This window comes from Hyperolius riggenbachi, chromosome 2 (genome assembly GCF_040937935.1).
Source record: "Hyperolius riggenbachi isolate aHypRig1 chromosome 2, aHypRig1.pri, whole genome shotgun sequence".
Lineage (NCBI taxonomy): Eukaryota > Metazoa > Chordata > Amphibia > Anura > Hyperoliidae > Hyperolius > Hyperolius riggenbachi.
Genome location: NC_090647.1, coordinates 71481888 through 71501211, shown reverse-complemented (window position 1 = coordinate 71501211; position 19324 = coordinate 71481888). Strand labels below are relative to the sequence as shown.

The 19324-nt window shown below is 46.2% G+C and overlaps 1 protein-coding gene across 1 annotated transcript in view; it reads right to left on the bottom strand.

The window, feature by feature from the left end:
- Positions 1–2581: 2581 nt before the first annotated feature.
- Positions 2582–19324, bottom strand: part of LOC137544796 (hydroperoxide isomerase ALOXE3-like) — a 43698-nt gene continuing 26955 nt past the window's right edge. The window contains exons 12-14 of the mRNA XM_068265885.1: positions 18759–18859; positions 3681–3851; positions 2582–2831 (exon numbers count right to left, since the gene is read on the bottom strand). Coding sequence (XP_068121986.1) covers positions 2652–2831; positions 3681–3851; positions 18759–18859 — 452 coding nt within the window. The 3' untranslated portion in view covers positions 2582–2651. The remainder of the gene's footprint in view (positions 2832–3680; positions 3852–18758; positions 18860–19324) is intronic.

Here is a 19324-nt window from a genome sequence, read left to right as displayed (position 1 = left end):
TCAACTGTATCAAATGCGAAGGAAAGGCCAAGGAGTAGCAGGAGGGAGTAGTTTCCTTCAGCTTTGGCAAAGGTAAGGTCATTTACTACCTTGACGAGAGTGGTTTCTGTTGAGTGGGCAGGATGGAAACCAGATTGTAGGGGGTCGAATAGGGAGTTGGTGCTGAGGTAGTGTGTGATGCATCTGTGGACCAGGCGTTCGAGGAGCTTTGAGGCAAAAGAGAGGAGAGAGATTGAGCGGTAGTTAGAGGGTAGGGAGGGTTCAAGTGAGTGTTTTTAACCACTTCAGTATTTGTAATTTTTTATTTTATTTTTTATTAAAACTTGTATGTGGGTATTTTTTGGTGTGGGAGGTAAACAGGGGATTTTACATGTATAAAAATGTATTTTATTCAATGTAAAGTGATTTTGGTGTAGTTTGCTATTTGGCCACAAGATGGCCACAGTCAAAAAGTCCTGGGAGCGATCGAGCTCGCTCCCAGGAAGAAGATAGACCACATGGGAACTTTTTGATCTCAGAAAAGCCGCAGCGTCTGAAGAGACGCTGTCGGCTTTTCTCCGGGGGGGTCCAATCAGTGAAAGGGATTTATAATCCCTTTCATTGATCGCTGGGCTAACGGCCCCCAGCGGGAGCGCGCACAGGGGGGGGGGGGGGGCCCGCGGTAGCGCGCGCGACCCGCGGGAGTGCCCGCAGCCTAACTGGACGAAAATTTTCGTCCAGTTAGGCTTAAGTGGTTAAGTACAGTCGAACACTGACAATCCAGGGCAAGAGACTTGGGCGCAGCCGGCGCCACTATAGAATCTAATAGGAATTATGGCTATAACGGTGCACAGTGAGAAACTTCAGCACCGTCAGAAGACGGAGCTGAAGTTACTTATAAAACACTGTAATTCGGCCTCCAGCAATTGCAGACAGCCGAATTATTTCATTCCTCACTATCCACGTGGACCTAGAGGGGGAATAGTATTTAACGTCGCTGGGAACTTGTGCAGCAGCAGGATAAGCCATACCCGCTCTATCCTTCGCCCAAGTCTCCTGGTGGCAAATCTCTCGTACGCAGTACAGTGGCCTCTTTAAAAGCTGAGGGGAAGATGCTGGTGGAGAGGGAGAGGTTGAACAAGGAGGTGAGGACAAGGGCCAGGTCAGGGAAGTGGGGGGGCGGAGGGTGTCTGAGGGGACAGGGTAGAGGGGGGAGGAAGTGGCAGCCTTGCAGGAGTGGCAGGATTGAAGGAGGTGAGGGAGAAGAGGTGCATTAGAACCGTCTGCATGGAGGTGGTGAGGGGGGGTGGGGTATAGGGGAGACCTGGAAGGTGGGGTATTGTAGTGGCCTGGGGGGAGTTGGATCTTATTCCCTTTAATGGTTTAATGTTTTCTCTGTTCGGGCTTGTTCACACTAAGGGCGTTTTTGCCTTTTTTTCAAGCGCAGGTGATTTTCAAAATCGGCCTCAAAATGCTTGTTCAATGATTCCCTACGAGAGAGTTCACATTTGAGCGGTTTATTTCTGATCCGCTCAGCAAAGCGGTGCATGGGCCATTTTTGAGGCGATTTTGCCTCAACTCAATGGAAGGTGTAGGAAAAACGCTTTGTGCAGCAATTGCGTTCGAGTTTTTAAGAATAAATACACTGTATTTATTATTTTCCGGTTAAAATATTTCACTTCCTGACTGATGTCAGGAAGTGAAAAAATGCAATCGCTCTGAAAAAGTGCTTATTAAAAGCGCTTTGCAAAAACCCCAGTGCCCACCCGAGCGACGGGAGGAGAAGAAAAAAAAATCGACCACAAAATCAAAAATCGCTGTTTAGATGTGAATGAGGCCTTATTGTACATGGCTCTAAAACTATGTATAAAACAGCACCCAGTGGTTCAGATGCTGCCTGGGAATTGTTTCCTTTGAATATATTTAAACACCTTTTTGATTGCCGTTTTTGCACATACAGTATCTTCCTTGACCAATTCTGCTTTACTTGCATATAAATCACCAAAACTCAGGGGGGAGGGACATTGCATTGCCCTCTAATGCCAATTACTTTCACTAGCATTTTATATATTCCCTGCCGTCACGTCGCCTGAGGAAGGTGCGGCAAGTGCTGTAATGCGTATAGACATCGGACTCACATGACCAGGCTCCATTCACCGACATCCCTCCACGCCACCATCATACCCACAGCTCTGGCCAAGCTCGGGTGGCATAGAGAGGACCAACTGGTGGCTTGGCACGCGCTCTTTACTCCACTTCAATGTCACTGCAATTGTATGTGTGCTTTGAATTAATATCAGGTGTTATTGGAGAGCTCCTCCCTCTTCTTGTCTTGTTACACATCCCCACTGGCACCACCCAGTAACTGGAGCAGCACTGGGGCTAAGCCAATTGAAGAGCTAGCACAGCTTTTGAGAAGGACTAAGTTACTGTTAGTTAGTGTCACCCAATTCCACTCTGAAAGGAATAAATTCAGAAAGGAATTGGATTCCTTCCACACACTGCACATCGATTTTCAATAGATTCCAGCAAAGAATATTATACAGCGATCAAACTGCAGTACTGTACTGTTCTATGCAAGTGCAGTGCAAGGCTATGGACCGTCATTTCCCTGCAGATCAATCAACTCTGCAGGGAACCAAACAGGAAAACAAATAACTGTATGGGCACATTTAGATTGATGTACTGTTCTCGATCTGGCTCGGGTCCAGATAAGGATAGGTGATTGGCAAGGACTCGTTTCTCTTCTGGATGTATTTGGAGATCTCAGAAAGATTATCTTGAAAGACTTTGGTGGACTTCTGTATCTCCTCCTCTGGGAAACGCACATCAGGGTAATTCCCCAGACGCCTCTGTAAAAAAGAGAATCTCATGAACCTGATATACACAACACATATACACCTTCTTACATCTAATCTATAAAGCAGAAAAGTGGGTCTAAGGACTTGTCTCTTAATTCCCTTAACCCAAACTGAAAGGTAGACCACCACCACCATCATCATCAGTTATATCATGTAACTCAGGAAGCTGGCGGGAAACCACAGAAACAAGAAACACTGTGAGGAGTGAGGTTTCCAAAGCTGGTCGAAGGTCTGTGACAAAGTAGGGATGCTCATCCGGATTCCACGCAATTGGCTTTTCCGATCGGAATTTGGAAAACGGAATTCCTCAGAAATCTTATGTACCGTAACTCTGTAATTTTAGCCCAATCACAGAACTCCGAGGCATTGGACCAATCGGAGAAAGCAGAATTTTTTAGCAAAAATCAGACTGCAGCAGTAATTTTAGACTAATCACAAGATTCTATTTTTCCCATTTATTTTTTATTTTTGTTTGGGTCATGTTTTGCATTGCCTGATGCAAAAAATAACAAATAAGATACTCCTCAGAAATTTGAAAATCGGAAGACCGGAAATCAGAAAAACGGAAATCTGTAAAATGGAAAATCGGATATTGGAAAAACAGCAATGCCGAAAAACAGAAATTGGCATTGGGGAAATCAGAATTTCTGCGGAATCGAAAATGGACATTTCCGACCATCCCCAATTATAAGGATTTTTATAATTGGGTACTAGGTCAGTTTCTGGTTAGGGTAGATTAATTGATTAGTTAGGGGAAGCTATTGGGCTACATTAGTAACTTTCATGATGATCATTATTTAAGTTTTGGCTTTGGGCTAGGTGATAGGTTAGGTTTCTTACTCGGTCTTCTGGCTCAAGACTGAGTGCCCAGGAATTTGATATAAGTAACGCAGTAGTGTTCACATCAGGTAGAGTCGTCAGGATGGTCTCCGTTGTAATGACCCCTTTGGCTGTGGGTGGAGGACTCTTCATGGTGCTAGGTGCATTGGGTGTCCAGGAATAGAAGTCAAACTGGAAAGAAGACACATAACAAAAATAACCAAATGACATGAGAACACAGCCATTCCCACATCTTGCCTGTACATTCAACACAACACAATACTCCATGTCCATACAGACCTACAAACCCAGTAAAGTAATCCTTCTCCAGAAAAGCTTTTAAGTTTGGAATGTATGGAAAGGGTCAGACCGTCTTTCAGGATAGAACATGAAGATTAATGTCTTAGCACAGGCAGAGGCAGCACCATTAATCACTTTTTCCACAACTACAGTATATCTACGTCCTCCGTGACTTCATCTAAGCCAGGGCCTGCTTCCGTTTCCCTGGTATCACTCCCGTTGAATGAGTCCTGGTCATTGCACCCTCTGACCTGGACATGCTACGCTGCGCATGTGCAGTATGTCTGTACAGCACCTGGGGTCCCCGGCGGGCATGATCACAAGACGCCCAAGCAGACATACTGCGCATGCGCAGTGTAGTATGTCCGGGTCAGAGGACGCTGACTGAACCAAACAGGACCCACACAACAGTAGCAACAGTGGGGAGGCAGACGCCAAGCCACGGGGGTGTGGTAAGCCTATGTACACCTCCCCCGACATGTACACAGTGTATCAATTTGTGGATTTATTAAAGGACCACTATTGCAAAAATTGTAAAATTTAAAATGCATATAAACACATACAAATAAGGAGTACACTTCTTCCAGAGTAAAATGAGCTATAAATTACGGTACATATCTTCCATGTTGCTGTCACTTACAGTAGGGAGGGAGTATAAATCTGACAGGTTTTGAACTAGCCCATCTCCTCATGGGTAGTTCTCATGGTTTTCTTTATTTTCAAGAGCACTTAGTGAATGGCAGTTGCTCTGTCCAACTGCCAAAAAGTGTGCAGCAAGCAGGGTGGCTGGCCAGAATATTTGTATAAATCCTTTACAGGGAGTGTCTTTATAAACAATAAAGGCTATGCTGAGAATCCCCCATGAAGAGATGGACTAGTCCAAAACCTGTAGGTTCTGTCATTTTTCTATTACCTACTGTAAGTGACAGCAACATAGGAGAAAAGTAATTTATGGATCATTTTACTCTGGGAGAAATGTACTTCTTATTTGTATGTGTTTATATGTATTTTAAATTTTACAATTTTTAGTGATAGTTGTTCTTTAAGGACTATGGTATCCTTTAATGACATCCCATTCTTGATCAAATATGGTGGTGGACAACCATTTGCAGCTATAACAGATTCAACTCTATCTGGAAAGGCTTAGGAGTGTGCTCATGGGAATTTTGACCAATTTTACAAAAGAAGTCTTGGAAAGTCAGGCACTGATGTTGGTCTAAGCTTATGAGAGCATCCCATTCTTACACAAATGTCTGCTGACGTAGTCTGACTAGGCATACACAGATGCTTGGTTTTATGCACCTGTGGCCATGAAAGTGATTTGAATTCAGTCATTTGGAGAGGAGTAGGGATGCTCATTCAGATTTTGCAGTATTTAAATTTTCGCATTTCCGATCGGACATCCATATTTCTGAGCGGAACTAGGAAATCGGAACTTTGGCAGAAATACAGAACACAGAACTCAGAAGCATTGGACCGATCTGAGAATGCAAAAAATGACCAAAAATGGAACCCTTTGAAATTCGGAAATAACTCAGAAATTGGATTGTGGTGAAAATACTGCCATTACAGCAACTTGGTAATTTTAGACCAATCACAGAACTCGAAAGCATTGGACCAATCAGAGATTGCAGAGTCAGCTCAGAAGTATTTGGCCAATCAGAGAATGTAAAAATTAACCAATAAAAAACGGCTACTCGGAAATCAATGTAAAATTGGCTTTTCAGACCATCACTAGAGGAGAGTTCTAATACTTTTTGCATTAAAGTGCACATGTAGGTTAGCGTAACATTGGTTACCTAATACTCATGGGCCCATTTCCAATTTACTTTTTCTCTTAAGTTTTCTCCTAGGAGATAATTTTCATCTTCTCTTTAAAAAATCTTCAGTATTTTACAATTGAAAAAGTACCCAAATGCTGGTGAAAATATACTATCAAAATGATTTGGAGTATTTTCTTGCTTGCCAGTTGTTTAAAATGCATTTTATTTACAAGGTTTGAAAATATCACCTAGGAGAAAACTCAGGAGAATGGCCCATGGTGACTGTATTATTACAGCCAGCTTTTTATGTTTAGGCCTCTTTCACACCAAGACGTTGCTTTAGGGGATGTTAAGGTCACATAACGTGCTCCTAACGCAACGCATGGTGGTGTTGAAGTTGGACGTCAGATTGAGTCGCAGCGTTATGAGGCTCTTGGGCGTACGTACAAAAAGGGCGCCTGGACAAAAAGGGCGCGGGGTGTAAACGCTAATTAACAATTAATCTTTTATAAAAATAGTGTGCTATATTTCGTTTACAAATAATGTTAAACAAATTTATAAATCATTAAATAATGTTTATGAAATCGGCAATTGTGAAAACTTTAATCTTCCCTGTTTCAAAAGTGAAACTTATAATTACGTTTATTAAAATAACGATAATGTATGATTAATTGTTATAATTGTATATTATTGTGAATAACCTTCATTTATGGTTTGTTCTTATAATAAAATCTGAAAATATTCTTTATAACGATGATATAAATATAACTACGTTCGTAATAAGTGTTGTAAAACATTAGTAAATATTACTAAAATTGTAGTAAAACTATACCTAAGCCTACTCTCACACAGAACCCTCCCTGTACCTATCCCTAACCCCTAGACCGCCCTGGTGGTGCCTAAACCTAAGACCCCCCTGGTGTTGCCTAAACCTAAGACCCCCCTGGTGGTGCCTAAAACTAAGACCCCTCTGGTGGTGCTTAAAACTAACCACCCAAAGCCCTCCCTGTACCTATCCCTAACCCCTAGACCCCCTGGTGGTGCCTAAACTTAAGACCCCCCTGGGGGTGCCTAAACCTAAGACCGCCTGGTGGTGCTTAAACCTAAGAATCCCCTGGTGGTGCCTAAACCTAAGACCCCCCTGGTGGTGCTTAAAACTAACCACCCCAAAGCCCTCCCAGTACCTATCCCTAACCCCTAGACCCCCTGGTGGTGCCTAAACCTAAGACCCCCCTGGGGGTGCCTAAACCTAAGACCCCCCTGGTGGTGCCTAAACCTAAGACCCCCTGGTGGTGTCTAAACCTAAGACCCCCCTGGTGATGCCTAACCCTAACCACCCCCCTTAGTCATCGCTTTATTATGTGGATAATAATGTTTTACAAATTGTGACTCCAAAAAATATATTCCAATTTACATTACGTACTGATCGCTTTATTTTGTGAATAATGTTTTAAAAACAGTAAGGGATAAAACTTTAAATAAAAAAATATATTGCAATTTACATTACGTACTGATCGCTTTATTTTGTGAATAATGTTTTAAAAACAGTAAGGGATAAAACTTTAAATAATGTTTTAATTATTTAAATAAGATAAATATGTTTAGTATTTTCATAAACGTTATTCGGCACGGGTGCATTTTTATAAACGTAAATCACCACAAGCTCAGATATAAATCATTAAACATCTCCGGGCGCCGTTTGTAAACTTTATTTAGCTCCGGGCGCGTTTGTAAACTTTATTTAGCTCCGGCGCCCTTTTTTCCTGCTCGGCGCCCATTAAACGTTATTTATTATGGGAGTGAATGGCGGCGCCCTTTTTGTCCACTAGCTGCCTGCGCCCTTTTTTCCCAGCTCCGGCTCTTGGTGCTAATCTGGAAAGTCCGGAACTTTTCAATGATTCGGATGATTCGAATCGGATCATTTTAAAGATCCGGATCTTTGAACTGAATCTTTGAATCATTTTACTAGGGAAGCAGGAAGCAGGGGGTGCAGCAGAGTGAGAGGTGCAGGAGAATGAAGGCACATTGATGGTGCTAATGGGGAAGGGAGAGATGCAGCAGGAAGATTGTGCACAGAAGCTGCAGTTCCTGTTTCCTCCAGACATCCACTGTGAACCGAATCCTTCATTGTGATGATCCGGATGATTCGACTCACAAAAAAGATCCACAAAGATCCTAATCCTTCATGATCTGGACAACACTGCAGTGCAGTGCATATTAATTAGCCATGTGGCTAGGAACAATAGAGGACTCTCCCCTTACTGAGCATGTGTAAGCAGTCTAACGCAGCTAAAACCACATATAACGCACAGAATGCTGCACTTTCTTTGAACGTCCAGCGTTACACTGTAACGCAACGTGGGCACTGTGAACAGCCCATTGATTTTTCATTACTGTGATTTGGGCTGCGTTACAGGCTGCTCTAACGTGAGCCTGCAACGTCCCACTGTGAAAGCAACCTCAAAGTGTACCTGAGATGAAAAAAAAAAAGAACATACATACCTGGGGCTTCCTCCAGCCCCCTTCAGGCTGATCGGTCCCTCACCGTCTTCCCAGGTTGCCTGAATCCTCTGCTAAGTGGCCCAGTAAATCGGCCAGTCGGAGGACAGTCGGCACAGGCATAGTACACCACGATTCGGGGGCTTAATTGGGCATCTAGCAGAAGATCCAGGCAGCCAGGGAGGACAACAAGCGACCAATGAGCCTGAAGGAGACTGGAGGAAGCCCCAGGTAATCTTTTTTAATTTTTTTTTTTTTACTATAACGTTTGTAAATCGCTTTTCTTCCATAGGACAATATCTTTAAAACTTGTGTTCTGCAGTAGTAAAGCAACACTCTCCTGCTCAAAAACTTTAGCAAGAAAAGGTGCAAAGAAGAACAAAAAGATCCCTAAAAGGTTTATATGTAACATTTCAGATTTTTTTCTTTTATTGTGTAACATGGGGCAGGGGAGCTAGTGGGTTATTATTTGCCTTCCGGTACTGGAACAGTGCAAAGCAAGGCTGGGGACAGTGTTTGTGATTCACCAACACCAGTGCTTTACTTGCGTTGCACAGTGCCATTTACAGTATTTACAGGATAAAAAACAAAGTAAACAAAAATCTTGCCACAAGAATGACGATTTTAAGATGATAATCTTCTTTACTGGGAACAAACCTTAAGTGTGCCCCAAGTTGAAACAGAAAAACAAGCAGATAATTTTACAGCACAGATCTCTCATACTTGTGTTTGTTATCCGCACCTTGCAACAAATCACACAGTTGACTTTTTTTCTCACCATAGCTTTCATCTTGGGGAGAATACAAAGTCCCTGGGTGAGTTTATCAAAAGGACAGTTCAGAAGAGAAAATCTGGGTAAACCCTATCAATCTTCATCCCAGAAACTCCCCTGCAACTGCCACAACTACAAAAAACAGTAAATAAAAAAGTACATTATAATATCTTACCTAATAAAACCTAAGTGTCTCGTTTTTAAACGGGCTAAGGTCACTAGTACTCTAATAAGAGTATTAGTATATTATTACAGTTCGAAAAAATTGTTCCACTTACTTTTTTTTAACTTAGTCTGGCAGAACAGGAAATTACAAGAACTGGCTGACCAAATCCCAAAAGGCAGCACATGTTTTCGTGGTGGCATCTGCATTGCTTGGCTCCTCCCCCTGCCCCCATGTCCTCCTCTCACATCTCCAGGGAGGAAATATGCAGGGCAGGCCATCTCGGCATGCCTGTACTCTCTCTCCCTCGTTAGAGATGGCCCGAACTGTTCGCCGGCGAACTTCCGTGGTTCGCGATCGCAGAGAACAGCGAACTTTTGCCGAAGTTCGGTTTGCCCCCATAGTGCATCATTAGGGTCAACTTTGACCCTCTACATCACAGTCAGCAGGCACATTGTAACCAATCGGGCGACATTCCCTCCTGGAGCCCCCCCTCCCCCTTATAAAAGGCAGGCAGCGTCAGGCATTGGACTCACTAGTGTGCCTGCAGTAATTAGAGAAGGGAGAGCTGCTGCAGACTCACATAGGGAAAGCTTAGTTAGGCTCTTGTAGGCTTGTTAGCTTGCTCCTTGCTGATTCTTATTACTAAAAAAGCACCCCTCACCAGCTCTATTGAGAGCTAATCTTGTTCTTGTGATCTATTTTTTTTTGTCTGTGTGTGGCCCACTTGCATTATATACAGCCCTGTCAGTCAGTCGCAGCTGGCCTTTGGCACTTTAATTCCTACTGTGCCACTGCCAGGCCCAGCACATTCAGTGACTACCTGTGTGTGACAGGCAGCTGCACATTTGGAATCCCAATCACTGCACCTGTTCACTGTTCAGTGCACCTACCTACCTATACCTACGTGAGCGCACGCATTGTTTATACCACCAGTCATTGCACCTGTTAAGGGTACGTGTGTGTGTGTGTGTGTGTGTGTGTGTGTGTGTGTGTGTGTGTGTGTGTGTGTGTGTGTGACAGGCAGCTGCACATTTGTAATACAAACAAACAACAAACAAACAAACACAGAACATTTATATTGCGCTTTTCTCCTGGCGGACTCAAAGCGCCGGAGCTGCAGCCACTAGGACGCGCTCTATAGGCAGTAGCAGTGTTAGGAAGACTTGCCTAAGGTCTCCTACTGAATAGGTGCTGGCTTACTGAACAGGCAGAGCCGAGATTCAAACACAGGTCTCCTGTGTCAGAGGCAGAGCCCTTAACCATTACACTATCCAGCCACTTCAACCTGTTCACTGCACCTGTGTAACCGCACATTGTTGTACCAGCAGTCACTGCATACCTGTTCACTGCACCTGTGTAACCGTACATTGTATTAGTCAAGTCAGTAAATACCTTTCACTTCATCCCCCCAAATAGGGACAAAACAAAAGGCAGAGCCAGAGGCAGGCCACGTGGCAGGTCTGTTCGAGGTCGCGCTGTCGTGATTTTGTGCAGCCCTCGACCAAAGTACAGTGTTCAGAAGAAGGCACGTGCCATCAACCCCCAATATTGTCAGGACGTAGATGACTATTTAACACAGAACTCCTCATCTTTCTCAGCTTCCGCATGGAAGCGTGACATATCTTCCTCCTCCTGCTCTGATTCTGGCACCCCACTTACCCCACTTAACACTCAGTCGGCCGCCACCACCAAAGTGCTATCACCCCAGGGCTCTGCGGTGTGGAAATTTTTGTGTGTGTCTGCCTCAGATGAGAGCAATATCATCTGTACTCTCTGCCACCGAAAATTGAGCCATGGAAAGACCAAGACCCACGTAGGCACAACTACCTTAGGAAGGCACATGATTACAAAGCACAAACTGCAATGGGATGACCACCTGAGGAAAAGCAGCACCCAAAAGCAAAGCCACACACCGCAGTGGAAGATACCACGCCGCAATTTTTTCTCAAAAAAGGCGATACCTAAACTATACCGTGATGTTGAAAGGCAAGTGGTGACATCTCAGGCACACAGCGTTGGGTCAAGGGTCCATCTGACCACGGATGCATGGTGTCACGGACGGTTGCGGGGACGCAGGCGCGTCCTGGCACCGCCCGTGAAGTAAAGAACGATCGCACTCGATTCCTGCATCGATTGCGCTTCAGATCAATAGAACCAAGATTTGATAAGAAGTATCCCTCAGCTAAGACAGATTCCCCAGCTGTTCCTAAGCTACAGTGACAGCCTGGGGGGAAGGTGTTAATTAGCTGGGACATATTCCCTGTGGAAGGCACAATTTCCCTTTTGGCTCTGGGAACCAGGTGACACCTAGATGTTAATTAGCCAGCAGAGAACTCACTCTGCCATTTGGGGAAGACAGGATGAGCTCCCAGCAGGGGGCTATTCAAAAAATCTGCTCTGCTCAGACCGGCCGGAGCCATATTAGAAAGCATGGAGTTTAGTATTTTGAGCATGTTTAAGCAATACCGTTCAGGTGAGAAATGTGAAAGTTATATCATTCTGCTGGTCCGGATCTTGTGAGTGTTTTGATATTAAATTTGGGCCACTGTCCTAAACAGAACTCTGGGAATTCCACCGTTTTTTAACCAGGCATGCAAACATGCCCAAGTTTGATATCATATTAATCGGTAGGTTCTGGGGATCGAGAATATGTACTTATTATTTGTGGGCCGGCCGCGCAGGTCTGCCTAGGGAACATGTCAGGATTATGAGGTTGCTAAAGCCCCTGCCCACATGTGATTACCATAGTCCGGCCTGGAGGGCCGACTCTGGGAGCCCGCCTCTGAGCTCAGCTCCATAAAAAGTGAATGAGCTGCCTGGGAAGAAGATTCCTCCCTTTACCATCTTCATGACAATCTGCTGCCAGCCAGAGGACATAGGGCTGGTGGCCATTTTGCTGACCCATCTGAACAAAGAACTCTAAGAACTTGAAACCGTTTGCTTGAACTTGATTGGAAACCAGAACTCTGATTTTTCCCACAAACAGGACATCTTTCCAGGAACTAAGTATTTTTCTCCCTTCTTTTATTTTTCATACTGGCTATTACTGTTTTAATAATTGTTGATTTTCATAATTGCCTGTATATATTAATTATTTATATTGCGTGAATAAACGACTTTCCCCAAGTCATTCACTGTTTCGCTACCCTGCTTATCAGCACACACAGAAATGATCCCGGGTCTCTGAAGATACGCTACTGTTTGTTTGTTGTTGGCTAGACAGAATATCGTGTGTTTAACCGTTTTATTCGCAGGATTAGTCAGTCAGTTAGTGGGCCCCACGGTCCCATAGTAACCGCGGTGGTGGCAGTTTACTCTGAACCAGTAGGTGACGTTGTAATTACCCGTGTCTCACAGGCTCCCTTCTGAGTTGTCTGCGGCTAATTCTTAACGGTTCCTGCGCATTGACTGCGACCAGAGTTCGCACGATCTGTGCGCTGGCACCGTTTAGAAGGCTAAGTGCGGTCAGCCACTAGGGCTCCTGTGACAGTGTTAGGCAGCGGTTGGGATCTGTGTTGTGCTGAAAGTATCTGCGATAGCGCTAGCGCTATCGAGAAACCAACTAATTCGTTGGTGTAGCTGGAAGGCAATATATTTTTTATATATACAGAGAGACTGTGTAGCCAGTACCCCTTCCCCAAAGTTTTATTTTATTTGGCATGGAAATGTCCGGGAACTACCAGAACATGTGCCTAGCAGACCTGGAAAATCTTTGCGAAGAGAGGGGCATTGGCATCCTCCGCAAGACAAAACGGGACCTGATAGCAGACTTGTCCAGATGGGATGCCCAGCAACTGCGGGAGCCGGGAGTGTCCGCTGAGGTGGATACCAGCCCATCTGACAATCAAGGGGAACCAGAGGCTGAAGATCTTAGGCGTACAGAGGTTGAGCATCCTGCGGGCCCTGTTGCAACAGTTACGCCAGAGACTGTCAGTATGGACCCCAATCCCAGAGTTTCTGACATTACTCGCCCGGAACTGGCCAGTACTGGACTGTCCATGGGTGCTGACCCGGTAATGCAGCAGGCATTACAAAAGCTGATGGAGACTGACCTGGAAAAGTACATGCAGTACATGGAAGCACGAGAGGAACGGGAGCGCCAATCTGCAGAACGCAAAGCTGCTGCTGCTGCTGAACGCCACGCGGAGAGGGATGCCGCAGAGGCGCGGGAGAGACGACAGCATGAGCTCAACATGGCAAAGGTGCAACAGGCCAGCCGGAGTTCACCGCCCAGCCTCCCTGCTGAAGGAGCTGCAGCACCCGTAAGTGCAAAATTTAAATTTGCTAATATTGAAAAAGACACTGACATTGACTTGTTTTTGCGGTCTTTTGAAAAAGCATGCCGTCAGTATCGTCTGTCCCAAGACCAGTGGGCCAGACATCTGACACCGTTGCTGCGCTACAAAGCGCTTGATGCTTTCGCAGAATTGCCTGCGGAAAAGGATAATGATTATGCTGCTATAAAAGACGCTATCATTACTAAGTACCAGCTGACGCCAGAAGCCTATCGGAAAAAGTTTAGGGCCTGGCAGAAAAAGCCTTCTGATTCGTACCGAGATGTGGCCAGCAGCTTGCTCACCACACTCCGGCAGTGGACTCTAGGCCTCACCAAAGGGTCTTATGATGTCCTGGAGGACTTGATAGTCCTGGAACAATTTCTGAACATTTGCCCTGCTGATGTACGACAGTTTGTGTTAGAACGCAGGCCGGCTTCAGCCACTGTCGCTGCAGACCTTGCTGAGACTTTTGCAACTACCCGGGTGGCTGATACCCGCAGAACTGTCCCATCCAGCTGGAGAGGAGGTCAGCCCAATACCTCGGCAGACCCTCCTGCCCCTGTGAGCCGTCCGCCACAGAGGCCACCCAGCGCAGCTGCTGCACCCAGGCCTGCAGCGCCTGGAGAGGTCACCTGTCACTACTGCCGCCAGCCCGGACACATGAAATTCGACTGTCCGGAGCGGAGACAGACACCACCAGCACCTGGATCATCTGCATCACCTGCACCTCACCCACAGCAGAGGCAGCCCGCCAGCGAACCACAGCCTGGATCATCCGATTTTGTCATGTTTGCCCGCGGAAAGGAAATCCGCGACCGAACCGACCAGCAGCAACTTGTTAGAGTGAACGGCAAAGTTGTCACCGGATTTCGAGACACCGGAGCTGACATCACGTTAGTTCACTCACATCTTGTGCCAAAGGAGAGCATCAGCTCCAGCCGATCCCTTGCCCTTACTGGAGTAGAGGGCACCCTTTTCCACATAGCCCACGCAAGAGTGAAGCTGGATTGGGGAGTGGGAGGGGTCCACGAAAGGGTTGTTGGGGTTATGAAGGATCTCCCAGTCCCTGTGTTGCTTGGGACTGATTTGGGCAAGCTTGTGTCCTACTATGAACCTGCCATGACCGCCTTGTCGCTCACGGAAGGAGACGGACTCTCCACCCACCACCAGGTACTTTATACACTTGGGGGAGCACCAGGGGGAGGTGGGTTGAATGTGCCCAGTTCAAGGGTACCAGGTTCAATAGTGCCTGCTTCAAAGGCACCTGAGTTTGATGTACAGACTGTCTGTTGTGATGATGCTGTAACTGTACCTGAGTTTACTGTACAACCTATCTGTAATGAAAAAATGTCTATACCTGTCAATATCATTACTGCATGCAATGATGATTTGAGTACTGTCCGTCTGTGCCATTCTGACAGTGTACCGGTGCTAGCAGTACCGCGCAGCTGCACTGCTCAGAACCTGGGCTCAGAACAGGTGGAGGGGGTTCCGGCCTCCTCCCCCTCCTCTGACCGCAGGGATGAGACCTTTCAGCCGCTGGCCTCGTGTGACATGAGCCAGTTGGCTGAAACTGACAGCGCCGTATTCTCAGCTGCACTACAAAGTGACCCAAGCCTGGAGGTGCTCAGGCAGCAAGCCGCTGAGCCCCTCGCAGACGGGGCCGCTTTCAAGGTGTACTGGGAAGGTGGGAGACTGTACAGTGAGTCTGTACAGCCCCCTACAGGTAGATCCCACGCGAATACCAAGTGGCTTGTGGTCCCGAGTGCGTTCAGGGGACATGTGCTGAAATCCGCACATGGTAATCCTCTGACAGGGCACTCGGGTGTCCGCAAGACACTCGCCGGTATTCGGAACCAGTTTTATTGGCCCCGGATGAACAGGGATGTAGCAAACTACTGCAGGGCATGTGCCGTCTGTCAGGAGCTGGGAAGGTCCAGGGATTCCCGCGGGGTTCCCTTAGGTCCACAGCCACTCAGCAGGGGAACCCTGCGTGGGCTGGCTGTTGACCTAACCAACCCACTGCCCGTTGTCAGCAGTCCCGGCAGGCACCACGTCCGACTGCAGTGGCGCAAACGCCCTGTCCAGAACGGTCCATGTTGGGTCAACCCTGAGGGTAGCAGACCGCGACCGGTCCAGGGGAACCGAGCCACAGGCTCCAATAGGGTTTCCCGCCGTACCGGCAACTCGAGGCCCGTCAGCCAGGTTAGCAGCGCCGCCACACATCTTGCGGATGAGTGGCTGAGCCGCGGACAAGGGGGAGGGCTGTCACGGACGGTTGCGGGGACGCAGGCGCGTCCTGGCACCGCCCGTGAAGTAAAGAACGATCGCACTCGATTCCTGCATCGATTGCGCTTCAGATCAATAGAACCAAGATTTGATAAGAAGTATCCCTCAGCTAAGACAGATTCCCCAGCTGTTCCTAAGCTACAGTGACAGCCTGGGGGGAAGGTGTTAATTAGCTGGGACATATTCCCTGTGGAAGGCACAATTTCCCTTTTGGCTCTGGGAACCAGGTGACACCTAGATGTTAATTAGCCAGCAGAGAACTCACTCTGCCATTTGGGGAAGACAGGATGAGCTCCCAGCAGGGGGCTATTCAAAAAATCTGCTCTGCTCAGACCGGCCGGAGCCATATTAGAAAGCATGGAGTTTAGTATTTTGAGCATGTTTAAGCAATACCGTTCAGGTGAGAAATGTGAAAGTTATATCATTCTGCTGGTCCGGATCTTGTGAGTGTTTTGATATTAAATTTGGGCCACTGTCCTAAACAGAACTCTGGGAATTCCACCGTTTTTTAACCAGGCATGCAAACATGCCCAAGTTTGATATCATATTAATCGGTAGGTTCTGGGGTTCGAGAATATGTACTTATTATTTGTGGGCCGGCCGCGCAGGTCTGCCTAGGGAACATGTCAGGATTATGAGGTTGCTAAAGCCCCTGCCCACATGTGATTACCATAGTCCGGCCTGGAGGGCCGACTCTGGGAGCCCGCCTCTGAGCTCAGCTCCATAAAAAGTGAATGAGCTGCCTGGGAAGAAGATTCCTCCCTTTACCATCTTCATGACAATCTGCTGCCAGCCAGAGGACATAGGGCTGGTGGCCATTTTGCTGACCCATCTGAACAAAGAACTCTAAGAACTTGAAACCGTTTGCTTGAACTTGATTGGAAACCAGAACTCTGATTTTTCCCACAAACAGGACATCTTTCCAGGAACTAAGTATTTTTCTCCCTTCTTTTATTTTTCATACTGGCTATTACTGTTTTAATAATTGTTGATTTTCATAATTGCCTGTATATATTAATTATTTATATTGCGTGAATAAACGACTTTCCCCAAGTCATTCACTGTTTCGCTACCCTGCTTATCAGCACACACAGAAATGATCCCGGGTCTCTGAAGATACGCTACTGTTTGTTTGTTGTTGGCTAGACAGAATATCGTGTGTTTAACCGTTTTATTCGCAGGATTAGTCAGTCAGTTAGTGGGCCCCACGGTCCCATAGTAACCGCGGTGGTGGCAGTTTACTCTGAACCAGTAGGTGACGTTGTAATTACCCGTGTCTCACAGGCTCCCTTCTGAGTTGTCTGCGGCTAATTCTTAACGGTTCCTGCGCATTGACTGCGACCAGAGTTCGCACGATCTGTGCGCTGGCACCGTTTAGAAGGCTAAGTGCGGTCAGCCACTAGGGCTCCTGTGACACATGGTCTGCAAAGCACGCTCAGGTCTGCCCGAAGACTAAGTCAGTCCCCACACACAGCATCTCTGCCTGCACACCATGTGACTGCCTGCCACAAGACTAAATCAGTCCCCACACAGCATCTCTGCCTGCAGGCCGCTTGAATGCCTTCTCCGCCATCACCAACAGGGTCCACCAGGACTATAGGCGGATTCTTGAATTTTTAAGGGCCACTGCTAGCAGCGGCCACTATAATTATTTTTCTGGTGCGTGTACATGCCTGCCTAATTTTTCTGGCTGCACTGCGGCTGCAACAACAAAACAAAAGGCATGTACATGTGTCAATTCCCCTTTGTGATCGTTACCTTGCCGCGGTGAAGGGGCTTGCATATCACAATGAAGCAATGACCGCCGGCTATATGAGTTTCTCAGGGGTGGCACACCAAAGATAATAAGGTCGTTGCTTCATTGTGGACAGACCAAATTCGATCAGCTGGACAATCACTGTTGTTTTGTCATTGAGCTACCTCAGCCTGGCGACCATATGGGCTTGAAAACCGCTATCGCCTGCACTCTGGCCATGGTGCGCACCAGTCCAGCATGGCCGTCACAAAACAAACAGCTGTTTGCGTTGCGTTACACAGTGAGTTTGGTGTGTCAGTGTGAACCAGTACACAAATTACACTCCCTGATTGATGTATACACATGCAAGATGTTTTAAAGCACTTTAGGCCTCCAATTTAGTATGCAATTTGATTTCTGCCCTTAAAATACTGCTTTGCGTCAAATCCAGATTTTTCCCTGGGACTTTTGGCGTCTATCCCACTCATCCATGCAAAAACTCAGATGTTAAAACTGTTGAAACATCTTTTCCAGCACTTTTGTGGCCAGCATAAATGTTTCTAGTTTTCAAAGTTCGCCCCCCCCATTGAAGTCTATTGCAGTTCACAAAAGTTCGCAAACGTTTGCAGAGGTTCGTGAATCTAAAACCGGAGGTTCGGGCCATCTCTACCTCTTGTATGTGTGCATGTTGTGTGTGCCACTTTTATTGCAGCCTGGGTCGCCTGTATTCGCTGCTGTAGCACAAGCTGCAATGAAAGCTTGACACCACAAACCCGCACACAGCATAGGCAAACGCAGGTTAGAATTACAGCTGCCCAGAATCCCTGTGCTGTACTGTATATTTCCACCCTGCAGATTGATGTGAGAAGACACGGGGAAGGGGGAGGAGCAAGAGCTGGGGAATGCAGATGCAGCCGATGTGAAGCTCCTCTGTTGTTGCGTTGTACAAAAGCCTTTCATCTGGACTTGGCTTGCCGACTCTTGTTAAGTCGTGTTCTGGCCATCCAAAGCTCGAAAAAAGTAAATCTTTCATGCATCGGCCACACTAGTCGCTCATTTCGCATACTGGCCAGATCCCAAAGCCAACTTCTGAATATAGCCGCAACATATGCAATTTTTTCCATACATATATTTTTTGTATTCACACCAATCTGATGGGTACAGCTGTGTGAGGTTTTTTGGGGGTTTCTGCAATAGCCTCCTCATAAATTATAAAAATTGTTATTGCCATCAAATTCTGCATGACAGATACGTCCATCTCAATATGTACTAATGACAGGGTGTTCTTTGCCACTTGCCTGACTGTTTCCAATGGCTGCGTGCTGAGCAGAACATCTGAAGATCACCATGGTCAGGTATTTGATTAAGGAGGCCTTTGTCTCCAAGGAAGACGGGATTCCTAAAAGTAACAGTAGAATCTTTACTCAAGAGCTTTGCAGCACTGCAGACACAATATACTTTTAATCATTATTACAGAATTAGTGTCCATTTGGACAGAAATGCAAAATACAAAGTGCAACATGTGTTTATTAGAAGTTAGGAAACTTAGAGCCGGATGCATGAAAGGCCGGTAGATTTAACATGTACAGGCAGTGCATGCCAATTTTTCTGGTACTAATGCAAGTGAAGCAGTGCCCATTATTACCGACATGCATGTTACTGAGGTAACGCACACTTTACTATGGTAATGATAAATTTACCAGCCTCTATCCCTCACGATGGAGGTGTAGAGGTTGTATGATATATGATGGAGACAGCATCTGATTTCTCTGGTTTTCAGGTGCAGCTTGTCTGCACATTATTGGAGATAGTGTTGGGTTGCAATGGTTTTTATTTTGAAGACTGATTTTATTTACAGCTGAAT